We start from the raw sequence: 15,819 nt of genomic DNA, 5'->3' as shown, positions 1-15,819 counted from the left end.
GGCCGCCGCCCCCGGCGCTGCCACCGGTGCTGCCCCTCCCGGCCCGGTCCCGCACGACTTGGCCCGGCTCAGCTCGGCCCGGCTCAGCCATCCTGGGCTGCTCCGCGGGGCGGGGCGGGCGGGCGGGGAGAGGCGCGGCAGCGCGCGGCCCCACACCCCGCTATAAGAGCGGAGCGAGCGGCCGCGCTCCGCAGTGCATGGCAGCGTCGGGCCTGGGGCCGTTCCTCCGGGTCGGTCCGAGCACCCGCCCCGCTGCCGCCACCCTGACCTTGGCATCGGGACAGAGCGGGCGGCGCGGCGCTGGGGATGCCTTAATGAGAACGCGCAGGGACCTCTTCTAGCGGGGGGAGAGGCGACCTCCTCCCCGCTATCGGAAGAAAAAGAGGATTTAAAGAGCGGCTTTGCCCCCTTTGTTGACTGCGAAGGACAGAGGAGGACCGGCAAGATGAGCACTAGCAGTAAGTACGGCTCTCCCTTCCCTTTGCTATGGGAACAGGGCTGATGTTGCGTGGAGCTGGTGGGGAGGAATCGGAAAGAAAATGTGACACCGGGGCTGACACATCGGATGGGCTGGGTATCTTTTTCTCTGCCTCTTGCTTTCTGACAGGGTATGGCTTTGCTAGTGTTCCCTTCGTGTGGGCTGAGCCGTGGTGCTTATCTCCCCTGAGTACTTCTTGGCTTGCATTTCTGGGCTTAGAGGGCAGATCATGCAGTAAAATGTCGATATGCAACATGGTGAGAGGGAGCCAGGAGCACTCTGCCAGGCAGCAGCCACACTTGCTGATGCTTGTGCCCACATATAAATAGCCATTAGGAGAACAGCCAACGGGGATGAGGAGCAGAGGAAGGGGGTACCCAGGAACTGGGGAGCTGAGCAAAGCACAGATGTGGCACAGAAAAGCATGTGCCTTCTGCAGCTGGGGATGTGGGTGTTTCTATTGTGCGCGGGTGAGAGATGGGGACAGAGGCGTTCATGCACTACGTAAGAATTGCTAAAGAAGCAGAGCATAGAAATGTGCTGCATGAGATGAGAACTGGCACCTGCTCCTGGTCCGGTTGCTCCTGGTTTTGCATCCCTGTTGCAAAGTCTGGAAAGATTGATCCAGTCACAGTCAATGTCTTCTCATTGCTGTGAGGGTGTGTGACAGCTGTGTCCACCTTGCTAGCAGACCTCTGGCCTTTTCCTTTAAAAGCACATGGCACCGAGCCCCCAGAGCTGCTGCTGGTTGCCACCTGCCTCCTGGGACAAGGTCCTGTCCCTCCTGAGTGTCCTCACAGCTGTGTGGAGTGAAGAGGCAGAAAGTAGCAGAGCAGTGACTTCTCTGTCCCTTTAGTGTGCTGAGGTTTCTCAACCTGAGATCTTGGGGTGGTTCCCAAGCAAAACACCGTGAAAAATGTCTTGGCATGCTGCAAGCAACAGAACAGGTGATTCCAGATCTGTAGGGCTGTGTTAGAGGTGTGAACACTTTCCAAGTGCCCTCTGCATGAGCCATGCCTGTGGCAGGAGTGGTGCCCTGCTTGGGGGCAGTGAGGTTGGCAGTGCCCAGGTAGGGACTGCTGGGGACCCATTTGTTCCCAGCTCTATGGGATGCCTGGTAGCAACTGGGTTATGAGTAATGATAGTGGGTCTGGTGCAGAGGACTGCAATGGCTCTCAGTGTTTGCTGGGGTCAATGATTGTGGTGGCCAAGTAGGGCTTTTAGGCTTCTTCTAAGCCAATTCCAACAAATGTGTGTTAGTTCCTCCTGGGGGTTCCTTTCCAGCTCTTAATAGCCAGCTTGGATGCTGACAGTGATAAGGGTTGTTTATGGTGCCAGTGTATCGTAAGTATCTGATTACACCTCAAAACTTCACTTATTCCTCTCCCACGTGGGGGGAGTGGTGCCAGCAGAGCCACACGTGCATCCTGCCTGGTGCTCTCCTGCGATTTGATGGGAGGAGGCCACCAGGTTGGGGGGTGGGGAGCTGGAGCCCCCTGAAAGCCACATCTCCTCCTGCCATCAGCTCACTCAGTGCCCCTGGGGGCATCACTCAGCCATGCCTTGGCTTCTGAGTTTCCTGGCACTGTGGGTCTTGCCTGAGCCTTCGGATGGCTTTGCTGAAGTGGTGCCATTTCCCTTTCCCAAGTAGCTACGTGGTTTGGTGAGATGTGGGAAGCTGCTCCAGCTGCAGTTTGCTTGCAGTGCTGTGGGTTAATCACTGGGGGTGGGCACTCCTTGGAACAACACCTGTACAAGAGCTGTGCAAGGCAGCAGGCACTACCCTGCTGAGCTTCCAGGCTTTTGCAGACAGCTGAGGGCTCAAAGCAGAGCTTGCCATACCCACATTCTGGCTTGTCTGTTCTTAGCAATGGCATGATCCTCTCCCAGCTGGTACTGAGAGCACAGGCAGGACTGGGGCTTCCACTTGTGTGCTCTATGGCTGCTGAAAGCTGTCTAGCTTCTTCTCTGCCCAGCCTGCAGCCCTCAGGCCTGTGTGTGCCTGCTGGAACCCTTGGCATCCTCTGTGCCATCTGGCTGTCACCCTGCAGTGCCTGGCTATGACCTGCAGTGGCTCTTGCAGCCCTTTTCCAGCAGCTGCTGGCTCAGGAGCTCACTACCACTTGTTGGCTGTGGAGCAGCTCTACTGCTCTCAGCAGGGATTCTCTTGTCTGTGAGGGAGGGCTCTGAAGCAGAAGGGCTGTGCCTGCAGGTCAGCTATGCTCAGCCTCCCAAGCCTGGTCTCTGCCCTGATGCTCGAGATGCTGCTTATGTTGATGTTGGGGGAAAAAGAGAGGATGTCATCACCTCGCGCAGTGGGACTTGCTTTGCACCCAGGGTTGGAGGACCTCTCCTCTCCCATTGAGCAGAGAAGGCAAAGCCATGTGAAAACTCTGCTGTTAAGGGGCAGAGGAGAAGGCCCTTGATCCTGGGTGTAAACTCATACCCTGAGGCTGCAGAGTGAGAAGACCTGAGGGTGCAGAGTTGTGCTGTCTGGGAACACAGCCTCCTGGCACACGGCTGTGAGCGTTTGGAGGGCACTATGTTGATATTTACATTCACTCTGCTATTTATACCTCCCACTCTGGTTAGCACTGCTAATTGGTTGCAAATGGATTCATGCATTCCTAACCAGGTCCATCAGTGCTGCATTTCTGCCGAAGCTCGATCCTGTGGTACAAAGTTTTGCCCTAGACAACATCCCCTTAAAATCACTCCAAAACCTCCTGAGCTCTGGGCTCCAACCCTTCCCTGAGTAGCTGGGGCAGGAAAAGCCCATCCATCCCACCCTGCTCCCTTGGAGTGGCTGTCACCTGTTGGAGCATGGGGAGGTCTGTGGGGGCTTTGGTATGTGAGGTGGAAAGTTTCCCCAGACCATCCCATCCCGGCACCTCTCAGATCCCCCTGCAACAGCTCTGCTGGTCTCAGAAGGCCCAGAAAGGAGGTATGAGGAAAAGCCGGCCGGTACGGCGCTTGGGCAGAAAGGCTTCATGACACACTGATGAATGTAACGTGTTTGCCTGGTTATTTTTGTCTTTCTTAAGTCGTGTTCCCTGTTGCATGATGATCCACTAAGCGTAATTACCCAGTAATCTGCAGGCACATGTGGTTACAAGGTGTTTACCAGTAAACTCTATTAAGTCCCTGTGTAATTAAAGAGGAATCACACAGAACCGTGCATCTCCAGGAGCCTCAGCCCTGCCCCATAAGCTCACCAGGTTGGGGAGGTTCTGCATCTCCCCACAGAGCAGGGCAGGACGTGCTAAGGAGGCTGTGAAGCTGCTGAAGGACCCATTGATACGATGCATCGAAGTCATCTCTTCTCCTTGAGCTTGCAGTGCCAAAGAGATCTCCTGGTTTTCAATACCCAGCCCTCTGCTGCCACCAACATCCCAGTACAAATCCTCTCCTTCCTCCTCCGCAGCCAACCAAAGGGACAACTGTCAACGGCATTCACTTCGGTGCCAGAAAATTCAGCACCCGTGCAGTCTCTCTGTCCCCAGGCTGTGGATGGACTTTGGGCGCTCCTGCAAACCCTCTTTCTTGGCAGTTTGCCCTTCAAAGAGCAGAAGCCATGGAAAGTGGCCCTGCAGTCCAATGAAGTGCATGCTGTAAAGTCAATTGAAGCAATTGAATTATTTCAAGGGTCTGCCATGGTCTTATAAAATAAATAGCAAGTTTTCTAATGACAGAGTGACGATTGGTTTAGCCAGATAATTGTATTTGTGATGCCAGCAGGCTGGACTAATGACAGACTCTCCTGTTATCAGCGTGGTGCTGCCCTTGTGCTCAGCAGAGCTGCGAAGGAGCGAAGGCAAAGCCACCAAGTTCCTGCCAGACCCCGCAGTCCTATCATGATGATGCCATAATGAAGTGCTTGGAACATCTAATCAGATATTTTTAGACTAAATACATCAGTGCCTCTCGGTTGTGAGTGCTGCAGTACCTCTGGAAGGCATCCTGGGGGTGGGCTGGAGGTGGGAGAGAGATGGGATAGAGAGGAGGGTTTTGTGAAGTGGATGGGGACAAGGAGTGACTGCAGCAGGTGGAGGGAAGGCAGAGCTCAACTCCAGATGTTTCAGCCCCAGAAAGCTTGCTCAAGTACCCTGAAGAACAGCCCTATTGGAAATACTTCCCCTTCCAGAAAAGGGCTGTCTCTGAAGCTTAATAGCACCAAACTGAGCAAGTGTGGCAGCAGACTTGAGCATATGGTTCCCATATATTTGATGGCAGTTCAGATTTTTGATAGGCTGTAGTTGATAGAGGCTTTTTCCAGTTCTGGCATAGCCAGAATGCCTTATCATTATCAGCCACAAGCCCAGGGCTGGGAATTGATGTGCTTTCTCTGCTGCCTGGGGCAGAGTTCTGAAAGAAAGAGGAGCCAATATGATTTCCTTACGCAGCCTTCCTGACCTTCCTTTTTTCTTACCCGTTTTACCTTGGCAAAGTCCTTCTCTGGGCCTCGAGCATTGCTTGTTTTTCTCTTCTTGCACCTTCTACTTTACTTCCATCTTGAAATGTTTTTGAAGCTTGGACAATTGGAGAAATCCTCAGGAGGAGGGCATTGCAGAGGAGCGGGAACATGTAAGAGAACAGTACGTGTCTGCAGCCATCCTGCTGACCTCCTTCTTTGCAAGGAGTGCCCCAGAGTAGGGAGCACCAGGCTGCCTTGTTGGTGCAGTGCCACCCCGGAGCCCTTCTCAGATCTGAGTCCATTACAATCTGAATTCAGGTTCTGGGGGTTGACCTGCTCTCACAGCAGTGAGCTGCAGCAAGGTTCCTCAGCACAAGGGGATCATAACCTAGCACAGGACTGGAGGTGTGAGCCCATAGGTGCCCACACCAGGCTCTGCAGTACCACACCTGCACAGCACATGTAGCATCTCACAGAAGTGCAATGCAAGCGCTGCTCACCTTTCCCACCCCTGTGCTGTGTACCCTCCAGCCCTGGAGGTGTTGCTTCTCCTCATACATCCATTCTTCTGCCAGCCTCGATGCAGGCATCCCACTGAGGGCTGTCCTGCCCGGGGCAGTGGCAATAGGGATCTATTTATAAACAGCTGAGGTTGGGCTGGGCCGGTCCCTGGCTCAGCTCCGCTTGCTGGGACATGTCAGGCAGTGTGATGGGGATGTCATGCCACAGCTGCTCCCCAGCCCGGATTCCCTGCACAGGTGGGGGGGCCCAGCAGGGTGGCGGCGCGAAGGAGGCTGCTTCCCCGTTGGCCAGGGATTTGTCTTCTGAAAGCTTTGAAAGAGGAGGAGGAGGACAGGAAGCTGTGTGTGAGCCTGCTACTGTAGCATGGCAGGAGCTTCCTTTGAGCCCCAGGGCTGCTCGGGAGGTGACTGCATCCCCTGGCACCCCCCTTCCAAACCAAGGGCTTGCCTTAACCCTGGCAGGGCTGCTCCCTGCTGCTGCCCTGCCCTCCACCTGCTGCTCTGAGTCACCAAACGCTTGCAGGTTAAATCACCCCTGTCTGCAGCACTGCCCAGCTGGGGTTGTGAGCAGCTTCATCACCAGGCTGTGCCATGCCAGGGCTGTGGAGTGCCTGGGGATAGGCTCTGTGCCAGCAGGGCTCTGAGCTGCTAGGAGAGACCCAGGGCAGGTGCCTGTGGCTCGAGTGGCTCGAGCTTTGTTTGCAATCTGGACATCAATGATCAGGTGCGGAGTGCAGCAGAGGTGTGGGGAAGCTCCCCTTGGCTGGGGCAGGTCCCAGAGCAGGGAGCCAACCACTCTGCTCTCAGCAGCCCCCAGAATGCAGTCCATAAGGGCAGGGCAGACAGGCGTGCTGCATGGCTCAGTGCCGGCTTTTGCTGTCAGCTCTGCTCCAGATTTTCGCTCTCTCTGCTCAGATTGCAATCCTCAGAGTGTAATAGGGTGCTTCCCCGGCTCTGCACAGCCGCTGTCTGCTTGGATCAGAGTGCCGGTCCCTGCCAACCCTGCCTGCACTCTGCTGGTGGCACAGGGGTGCCCCTGCCTAACCACCCCCACCTCAGCACCTCTTGGCTCTTGAAGGATGGAAAAGGGGGGGCAAGGTAAGCTGAGCTCTCTCCAGCTGCTATAAATAGCTGCGTCACCCACGTCATCTGAGAGTTCTGTGCCTGGGCTGGGGCTCCTGGGTGCACTTGAACCAATAGAGGAGGGCTCTGGCTGCTGCTGGAGGCACAGAGTGTTGTCACGTTAGTGCCCAGTGGGATGCTGCTCAGGCTATACCTGGCCTGATCACAACTGGCACAGTCTGCAGCAGGGACCTGCTGCAGAAAGCACTGGGCAGAGCCCATCAGCTCTCACCAAGATGCTGGGGTGTGTGGAGGGGGGCACAGGTGGAGGATTCCTTGTTATTCAAGGTAGATTTGAGGGAGGAAGCTCTTCTGTAGGGAGTGATCAGATCAGAGAGAAAAGTGGTTCTCCTTGTGCTGTTGAAGTGCATCTGAGGTTTCTGAGTGCTTTTGCACTCCCTCTGGGTTGGGGTTTGCTAGGGAACCTTGGTCATCATGATGTCACCCAGGCTGTCTCCCAGGATTCAGTTTTTGGGGTGCTCTGTGTCTTTGTGTTTGTGGCACATCTCCCACTTCTTGGGATCTCAGGCTTCTTGATCACAACGTGCATGGGTGCACAGGGAGATTCACAGCCATCTTCCCAGCATTGGAACTTTCCTGCTTCTGCCTACAGACACCGGGACACCAGTCTGGGTGAATCCCAACTCAGAGCCCTTAACCAGTGGGAAAACATTCCTGAACCCATCTGCATCTCCTGCAGAGGGGCCTGGCTGTGCTGCCCCAGCATCTGTCTCAGCCATCCCCAGGAACAGTGTGGTCTTCTGTCCAGGCAGAGCTGTGCAATGCAGTATGTGCGTTCTCCATTCCTCTGTTTTTTTTTTCTTGCTTTTTTTTTTTAAAGTCACTGTCTGCGTGGAGAGTTATGTGGTGATGACAGTTTGTGATGGGTTACATACAAAATCCCTTGCATCCCTGAGGATGCTACCAGTTGAAAGCTTTTATGACATTTTAAAAATAGCCACAGAGAGGGAGAGAATGAGTAGATGGATGGGTAGGTGGATCCCTAATAAGGAGAGAAGAGGAAACAGCAAGAGGGGAATGGAAAGACTTCAGTGAACGGCATGCGAGTGACTGCTGGGAGAGGGGGTGGTGTGGTCATACCGAGCTGCTGAGCTGCGTGCCCAGCAGGAGTGGGAAACCCTATAAAAAGCCTGGATCTGAGCTATGCTCCCTGCACATGTCAGAGGGAGGGATGGGGCAAGCATCAGTGTGAGCTGTCTCTCCTGCATGCACTCACTGTGTTCTACAAGTAGCTGTTAAAAATAATCCCTGACTCGGGCTGGCTTCTGCTCTGGTGTGGTTCCCAGAGCATCATCTGTGCTTCCCTCCCTGCTGCAGGGATCGAGCTGAGAACTTCCCTGGGAGCTGACAGACAGGGCTGGCCCTGGCGTTCCCCAAATGTCGAATTCCCAAGTAGGCTGTGCTCCAGGAAGGGGAGGAGGCTGCTTCTGTCTTGTGCTGCCCCCCTCCTGCTGCCAGCTCACAGCACCCGGAGGCAAAATGTGGGGTTGGGGCTGTGGTCAAGGGCACAGCATCCCCACACTGCATGGAGCAGTGATCCCATTGTGGGACAGCCCTGCTCTGCCTCGCATCACTGCTGGTGCAGCTCTGCAGCCCTCGTGGCAGCTCTACCCATCACTCAGGGAAGATTATACCGAGTGTCTCCAAGAAATGCTAATTGCTTTGGCTTGCACTTGGCACAGCAGAGCCATCGGGCACTCGGAGCTCTGAGTCAGCTCAGAGATCTGCCAGATCCTTGCTCTCCTTCCCCCAGAGTCAGCAGAGCTCTGCTGTGGCCGTGCTGCTCCCTGCATCCCTAATCCCACAGAGCTGTGCCTGGTGCCCCACCTGTGGGACACTTGGGGTCCTGGCACCTGTGACATGGGATGGCAGGAGCTTCCTGTCTTGGGAAGCGCATGGCACTTGTCCTGCAAGAGAGTCTATCAGCACCCTTCTATCCTCCCTGAGCCCTTCTGCTGCTGCCCTGCTGTCCTGCCCCTGGCAATTAAAGTCCTGTGAAGCCAGGCAGGCTGCTGGGAAGCATTTCTTGGCTGTGCCCCCACTCAGGCAGCAGGAAAGCAGCACTAACAAGAGTCCTCTGTCCGATGTGCCAGCCTGTCACATCCAGGCCATCTAGCTCTGCTCCCCCATGGTTGCTTTTCCCATGTGTGTCAGCAAGGCACAGAACTAGGGAAGCTGAAGAGCGTACTCCTGGTCCTGTGCTTCCCTCTCTCCAAGGGGTCTGCTTTTGCTCTCCATTGAAATTCTGCATCTCACAGCTTTATTTAGTGCTGTAGCAGAGGAGCTGCAGCCCAAACTCAGCTTAGGTGCATGCTGTCCTCACCCTGCCCATCACCTGAGTGTGGTGGCATCCCACACTGCACCCGGTGATGCTGTGAGCCCCTGGGGTGTGGGCAGGGGGAGGTGTGGGAGTGTCCCAGTCTGGGGGTGTCCCAGAGCATCCCTCAGGTGTGGGGTGAATCGGGGCCTTGCTGAAAGGTCATTTGTGGCTGTCCTGGCTCATGATGTCCCACATGGCTCTGGTGGCACAAAGGGTCTGATTCAGAACATAGTTTTGCTCCTTGGCAGGCAGTCCTTAGCTCATTTGAGCTGAGAGCATGCACAACAAAGTCTGTGTTGATTATCCCTCATGAAAGGGAACTTGTTCCCTGAAAAATGCCAATTCTGTTGGGCATGCTGACTGCCCGTTAATTGGCACTAATGAGGAGCTGGAAGGTGGCTTCTAGGGATAGGCAGGCTGCGCTGATATGTTTGGGGATGGGAGCAGTGACCTCAGTGTGGGCATGCTGAGCACTGGGCCTGGGCTGTGCTGGACAACATCACCGTTCTCCTGCCTGCACGGGCAACACTTAGCCCAACCTGGAGCAGAGAACGTGGAGGGTTAAGAGAATCTCTGGTGCTTACTGTACACAGATGGATTTATTTACGTTTATATGCAGAGAGGTGGGAGACAGGGGGGCTGGACTCCCACTGTTGTAGTGGGAGGGAGCAGTCCTCATTGGGAGCACAGTGCTGCTGGGCAGCAGCACCCAATGCCAGGCTTGATTGTCTGCCTCCAGCCCAAGCAGCAGAGGTTCTCTGCCTTTTTTCTCCAGGCCCTGATGAAAGGCACTGAAGGCTTTTAGCAGCAGACAGCCGTGTCTGCCCGCCCGTCGCTCCTTGCGCTGGCAGCCACCCCCCGTGCCTTTTGAAGTCAGTTTCTGGGCGTATGCAGAAGCCAAGGAGAGCATGAGAGTGGGAAGGAGGAGGGGAGGATGATGTCTGTGCAAACCCCTGCCTGTACTTGGGGGAGCTCATTGTTTAGCAGTGCTGCTCCCTCATCTTGCCACATTGTCCCCTTCACACCCAGTGTCCCCAGCCCCCTTGTGCCAGCAGCAGGGACACCCCATGTCCACACATGGAGGTCCAGAATGCAGCTGGGGATATGAAGCACAATCTGAAAGCATCACTCCCCTGACAACCAGCTGTGGAGAAGACAGACCCACCCTCTTGGGGCTGGGATCAGACCCACAGCTTGGCTGATCCCCCTGTGCTGGGGGAAGGAGGGAGGTGCTGAGGAACTGGACACAACTGCCCAGGCTCTCACTACTTGTTGCTTTAAGGGTGTCTCTGATGTGAGGTTCTGTCCCAGAGTGTGGGAAGGGCTCCTCCTGGCTCTGTAGCAGAGCAATGCCTCCACATACCTGTATAGGATGTCCTGCAGCACAGCCTCAGGCCACCAGCAGGGGAATGGCCCTGGAGGGAACTTTTGGGACAGCTGCAATGGGGGCTGATGGGCACCATCCCAGTGGTATAGCTCAGTGCACACCCTGGGTCACATCCCTAGAGGTCATCCCAAGGTGAGCACTGAAAGGCAGCTCTCCTCCTCCTCCCCCCCCACATCCCTGTGCTTTCTTGCCCCGTCACTCCCTCCTGCTGCAGCCTTCCATTACTGCAGACCTGTCTCCCCTTCTTTTTGGCTTTCCCCCTTTCTTTCCTCTCTTCCCTTTTTTCTCCATCAGCTTTGTTCGCTTTGGCTGTGTACCGGCGTTGCCATGACGACTGCTGGAGCATCTCTGCATCCCGCAGTAGCGGTCCTGCACCCACCCCAGCCCTGGGGAGCAGCAGGATGCCCTCCTGGCCCTCAGAAGGACAGCCACCCCCTCCTGCCAGGGTGGGCTCATTGGAGACACCTCTGCAGCACATCCTCTGTGCAGGCGGGGATGGAGCAGAGCATGGAGTGTTACTGCTGGTCTGGATGGGGCCATGCAGCTCCTCGTGCGGGGGCTGGGAGGGGTGCTGGCAAGGCCAGTCTGGGCAGGTGTCTCTTCATGAGCTGTGTTCTGGTTTTTGGGACATGAGCTGAGCCACGGCTTGGAAGCAGAGTGTGTTTTGTGTCTCTGGTGCTGCTTTGCAGACAACATTTTCTTTCAGCATTTGTCAAAGCTTCCGTGCCCCTTTCATGAGATAATTAGGGTGACGTGTTATTAGTTGGTTACTGGGGGAAAAATATATTTACTGAGGATTTATTCTGGAAACAACATTAATCTCCTGTATAGTTGCTAAGTCCCCATACATAATCTGGTTTTGATAATCAATTGCTATTGCAACCTCCCTTATAAATCTCAATTAAATGCACATTTAATTCACATAAAGTTGCCAAACTTGCTTGTACATTTCTGTCCTGCTGTTTGCCGTAGGCAGCTGTCTGTGTATGTAGCTCAAGTCTGTTTATCAGCCAACCTGAAACCAGAGCATGCTTTGCCAAGGAGAGTGGCACCGCTCCTCTCCCTTGGTCCTACAAGGAGATCCCTGCACATCCCAGCTCCTTCTGGCAGAGCTGCACAAACACAAGTGCTCTGCAAACATTGGCGCGCACAGCCCTTCCCCTGCTGTTCTTTGTGCTGGGTTTGCAGTGGGGGAGCAGCAACGTAGAATATCCTGAGTTGGAAAGGACCCATAAGGATCATCCAGTCCAACCCTTGCAGCCTCTCTGTGCACAGCAAGGCTTGGATGGAAACCCAGGGCTGGGGGGGGGGCTCTGTGGGGCCCTGACCACCCCGGGCCAGCAGCAGGGACATCTCAAGCAGCAGCCAGGTCGGAGTGGAAGGAAGCGGGGGCTGTTGTGGGGCGAGGCAGTTGGCCTCAGCTAGCAGGATGTGTCCCGGCCAGCTTCCTTTGGAGCTGCAGGGAGATTCCAGCCATGAACTGCTTCTCACTGGGGCCATGGTGATTTATTTCATCCTTGTGTTTTTGCAAAAAGCGTGCAGTGAGCTGTGTTGGTGTGCACCCTGGAGAGGGAGCAGGACAAGGTTTGTTCAGGCAGAACTCGGGGCCACCGCTCCGTGGCATCTACCAGGGGGCATGCAGACAGACTGGGCAGGAGCATGCACACCTCTGCTGCCATTCTTGGCATTGGCTTTTGTATGTCACCTGTACCCCGGGTACTGGAGCTGATGCTCCCTGCAGCACAGCTTGCCTGCTGCTGCCACGTGCCAGTGGGGGGTGGCTGGAGCAGTGACTGCCTCAGTGACAGGGGATCGTGCTAGGGGAGCCATAAAAGAAATGATGAAGCTGTTGGAATTGCTGGGAAGATGTCTACTAAGATCTCTTCCTGAGCCTGGCTGGAGCCCAGCTTGCTAATTATGGTGATAGGGGAAATACACAAACATACAGATGGCACAAAGAACAAAAACTGCTGTCTTTTAATATTGAAAGCTCTGCTTCCGGCCAACTGCAACCAACACACGGCAGGAGATAAAGGCTAACAGCTTTGGGCGAGACCGATGCGTGCCGACAGCCTGCATGGGAGCTGCAGGATCCCTGCAGAGCCCCACACGGCTGTGTCTCACCTGGGCAGCAGTGTGGCCATCCCCATTGCTGCTCTGGCTGTCCCTGCTGACCTCTGTGGTAGCAAGGGCCTGAGTTATAGTTTATAAAAGATGCTCTGTCCCACACAGCTTTAGCATAACCCCTGGTGCAATGGATAGGGTGGGGAAGACACCAGGAGACAGCCAGGTGTTCCTCCAGGCTGTGCAGAGGGAGCAATCTTTTTATGACCACTTAAAGGCTCCATTTGCTACCTTCAACAGAATTAGAGCAGGGATTATGTTAGATTAAGGAAGGCAGTAAACACCCTCTGTGCTGCCCATGTAACCTGCAAGGACCACGCGGGGGCTGTGCTGAGCCCTTGTCCAAAGGCTGGCTTGCACGGCCTTTGTGGGATATCCACACTGAATGACTGCAGGTGTGCTTTGTCTCTTCTGCTGTGGTTTGGTTGCTTAGCAGGGATGTGGCAGTGTCCTTCACTCCACAGCTGTGGGCTATGGAGCGCCCCTCCCAAATCCCAGTTGTTTTAGCCAGCACCTTCCTAGGATATAAGAGCGGAGAGAGGAATGTGAGCCTGCTGGGGAAGCTCCTGGTGCCGTTTTGCTGCCAACCCCGAGCTGTAATTCATCCCCAGGAATGGCACTGGCTGCGCGGCGGCTGGTCTGCAACCGTCAGCCTCCGAGCACGCACCGGTGGCAGTGAGGTCGCCCTGTAACGTACACCCCTTTGTGTCCTATTTATGGGGAGAGTGTCCCCTCTGTGACGCCGGCGCTCGCTTTGCCAGCTGTCACCCCCAGTCCGAATTCCCATTTTGTTGCATTCATATCTATACCGTGTCTCTGAATAGAGATTTGATTTCAAGTTCCCTCCCTGGAGTAGAAGGAGTTAAAAATAGCAAATCCACCACCCCTCATTCCCTGGCTATGACGCAGTCTCCCAGGTTGGAATTACAATGCCAGCACGAATACGGTCTAAAATAAAACAAATGAGCGTATCACACTCTGCAGAATGAGAGAACGAGCTCCGTGTCTGGAGCGATGACATGGAGGAGGCTCTGCCTTCTACCCTGTGCCTGCAGAAAGCAAGAATTCATCTCTCTTGCAGTGCTTGTATTGGCCAGATAAATGATGCTATGCACGGAGCGATTAGCAGAGTAATAGAGGAGGCATTCAGCCCATCAGGGAATCAGCGGATCGCAGAAGAAACAGGAAGAAATTAGCTTAGTGCATTACAGTTTAGAGCTGTCTTCTTTGAGCACCACGTACCAGCCGCCTTCCAGGCAGCATCCAGATGCTGAGCTGTTAGCTGTGCTGGGACACGATACATCAGCAAGAGCAGGGTGTGGGCATCAGCCTGCTTCCAGCTCACCTGATGGGGCTCTTTCTCTGATCTGGGTTAGAGAATCCTAAATCCTCCTATTTCTCGCTCTCAGACACTGCCCCAGTTTAAAAAATGCTGGCTCCTGGCTTGCTTTGTAATACTTTAAATATAGCATCCTTTATGTTTTTTGATGTACGCACCATATGTTTTGAAAACTGCAACAAAATCCGTGGCGCTCGTGGGTGGAGGTTGAAGGGAAAAAGCATTTCCATACGGGAAGCCGCAAATACGAAACACAGCAGCAAACAGAAAATCCCTCCGTGCAGCAGCCAGCAATAAGCTCCTTTCTGCCCCGGCTGCCTCAGTGCGTGCGAGGGGCCGTGCCGAGCGCTTCCACTGTGTCAGCCCCTCTCTCAACCCGGCGCTGACTCCTCGAGTTCTGTCTCCACCATGCACATCTGGAGCCCCTGACTGGAGGACCCCTGGGCATCCGTGCACGTGGACACCCCAAACCTGCCCAGCCCACCGAGAGTAGAAAATAGATCTGTGTGGGCTGGGGCTGGGCTCAGTCTGCAGCCAAGGCGCTGTCAGAAGCTGCTGGGTGAGTGCTGTGCTGCTGCAGCTCACCCACTTGTCACGCCTCATGAATAAAATCCGGGGGAGGTGATGGGCTCCTGCCGGCCCCAGGCTGCTTCCTTGTGGGCCAATTCATGGTCACTGTCACCCTAGGCAGGCTGGAGAGGGGGTGGCAGCAGTGGGGAGGGGGCTGGTGAGACACACATAGGACCACTAAGGTCACCCTCGTGTCTCTGTGCCCGCTTGGGGTGCAGTTCTCAGCCTGGCTTGGGGAGCAAGCAGGGCTGGAGCTCCCGTGCCGTGGGTGCGTGGTGTATCATCAGCGCAGGACACACTCATCCGCCTCACTCCGCTGCGCTCATACACAATTTATCGGTATCTCTAGCAGCCTGGGCAAGATTTTTAAGCTGAACCAGATGTAAGGATGAAATTCCATCGTCAGCTTCGCAGCAGGGATCCCTCCTCGTCCGCCTCACACAAACCTTCCTGCAGCCCAAAGTGCTGAGCTGGGGAGCGCCATACGTCTGTGGGGCCAGCTGTGGTGGCAGCTGGGCAGTGGCAGGGCTGGGTACGTGGTGGCTCCTGTCCCCGTGTGTCACCCCGTGTCTCTCCTGCTGATGATTGCTCTGAAGGGTGGCTAAGCCCTCTGCTTCCAGAGGTGATCCCTCAAGAGAAGCCTGTTTGGACTCTCTGGGCTGAAATCCAGCGTTCTCACAGCCTCCCAAGTGAAGGGCTGATGTGTGTGTGTGTGCCGCTGTCTGCTGGGGCACTGCATGGCGCTCTCAACTTCCACTCAGGCAAGCAGAGCCCTGGGCAGTGCATGTGTGCTTGGGTTCAGCCCTGGGGATGCCTGTGTACTGCATTCCCTCTGCCTCACACACACGTGCCTCACCCTGCTCTCTTTTTCTCAGCAGCAAAGAGAATGGATAGCTGCTTGTCCAGCCCTGCTGGCCTATGCCATGTCCCCACTCCTGTCTTTAAGTGACTCTCCCCCAGCAGATTAAGCTTGTAAGTGCTGGGCAGAGATGCTTTGCCTGAGCTGCAGCACCGCAATAAGGCCCCTCTGCAGATTCCCTTTGCAGCCTCGCCCTGCCCTCACATCTCTCCTCCCACCAGCTCCTGCAGTTTCCCTCTGTTTCCCTTTTGGCACGCTGAACATGCACATCCACATCATGTCTGAGGCTTGGCCTAATGCTCCCTCATTTCTTCTGGTTCAGCCTGAAGGCTTTTGCTCTTCAGCTGGAGCAGCTCAGAGTCCCAGGATGCATGCACCCAGTCCTCAACCCTCAGCCCACTGCCAGCACTGCTGCTCCCGCCTTGCCGCTAGGCCTTCAGTGCAGCATCCTTGCTCCTGCTTGGAGGCACCTGAGGCAGGACCCCGTGCCACCTGCTGTCACCCAGGGACTGCCATGCTGTCCCCTGCCATTCAGTGTAAGTCCCTGCTTCAGGCTCACTGTGGTTCCTGCCCTGGGCAGTGAAGCATTTCAGCCATTATTAATTAAAATGCAATCTATCCTCTCTCTTCTTCTCCCCAAGCCACGAAGAACTGCTAAAATATT

At 55.2% G+C, this 15,819-nt stretch overlaps 1 protein-coding gene across 11 annotated transcripts in view; it reads left to right on the top strand.

The window, feature by feature from the left end:
- Nucleotides 1-229: 229 nt before the first annotated feature.
- Nucleotides 230-15,819, top strand: part of ABLIM3 (actin binding LIM protein family member 3) — a 35,002-nt gene continuing 19,412 nt past the window's right edge. For all 11 annotated transcript variants that reach the window (XM_042826448.1, XM_042826458.1, XM_042826457.1 and 8 more), the window contains exon 1: nt 230-458. In XM_042826448.1, coding sequence (XP_042682382.1) covers nt 446-458 — 13 coding nt within the window. In that variant the 5' untranslated portion in view covers nt 230-445. The remainder of the gene's footprint in view (nt 459-15,819) is intronic.

Source organism: Centrocercus urophasianus, unplaced genomic scaffold (assembly GCF_019232065.1).
Source record: "Centrocercus urophasianus isolate 14NV4802_14NV808 unplaced genomic scaffold, USGS_Curo_1.0 seq_26, whole genome shotgun sequence".
NCBI classification, from domain to species: domain Eukaryota; kingdom Metazoa; phylum Chordata; class Aves; order Galliformes; family Phasianidae; genus Centrocercus; species Centrocercus urophasianus.
The sequence above is the reverse complement of the archived record's forward strand: the minus strand, read 5'-3'. Positions and strand labels throughout refer to the sequence as shown.